The sequence below is a fragment of the Penaeus monodon genome, chromosome 21 (genome assembly GCF_015228065.2).
Source record: "Penaeus monodon isolate SGIC_2016 chromosome 21, NSTDA_Pmon_1, whole genome shotgun sequence".
NCBI classification, from domain to species: Eukaryota; Metazoa; Arthropoda; class Malacostraca; order Decapoda; family Penaeidae; genus Penaeus; species Penaeus monodon.
Window position 1 is genome coordinate 20785377 of NC_051406.1, and position 288 is coordinate 20785664.

Consider the following 288-nt stretch of genomic DNA (forward strand, 5'->3'; position numbering starts at 1 on the left):
CCCACCCACCTACCTATCCACCACAAACAGACTTCGAGAACCCACGCATCCACACGCCTCGTCGTCTCCGTGGAAGATGGAGAGGGTCATTCTCACGATCTCCGCCTCCATTTTCCTCACTCCCGGGAACATGTCTGCGTGGAGGGGGTTCGTCAGCGCCGTCATCCCGTACACCTTCAGGAGGACGTCGGAGAGGTCCTCGTTGCCTCCCGAGAAGGCGCCGCCGGAGATCTTGCCGTCCTGCCAGGCATAGTTGCCTGCGGGGGAGGGAGGAGGAGGGGAGGCGGT

At 62.8% G+C, this 288-nt stretch overlaps 1 protein-coding gene across 1 annotated transcript in view; it reads right to left on the reverse strand.

Annotated features, from left to right (window-relative positions):
• Window positions 1-288, reverse strand: part of LOC119586604 (sphingosine-1-phosphate lyase 1-like) — a 24010-nt gene that overhangs the window by 15561 nt on the left and 8161 nt on the right. Inside the window, exon 5 of the mRNA XM_037935354.1 lies at window positions 14-257. Coding sequence (XP_037791282.1) covers window positions 14-257 — 244 coding nt within the window. The remainder of the gene's footprint in view (window positions 1-13; window positions 258-288) is intronic.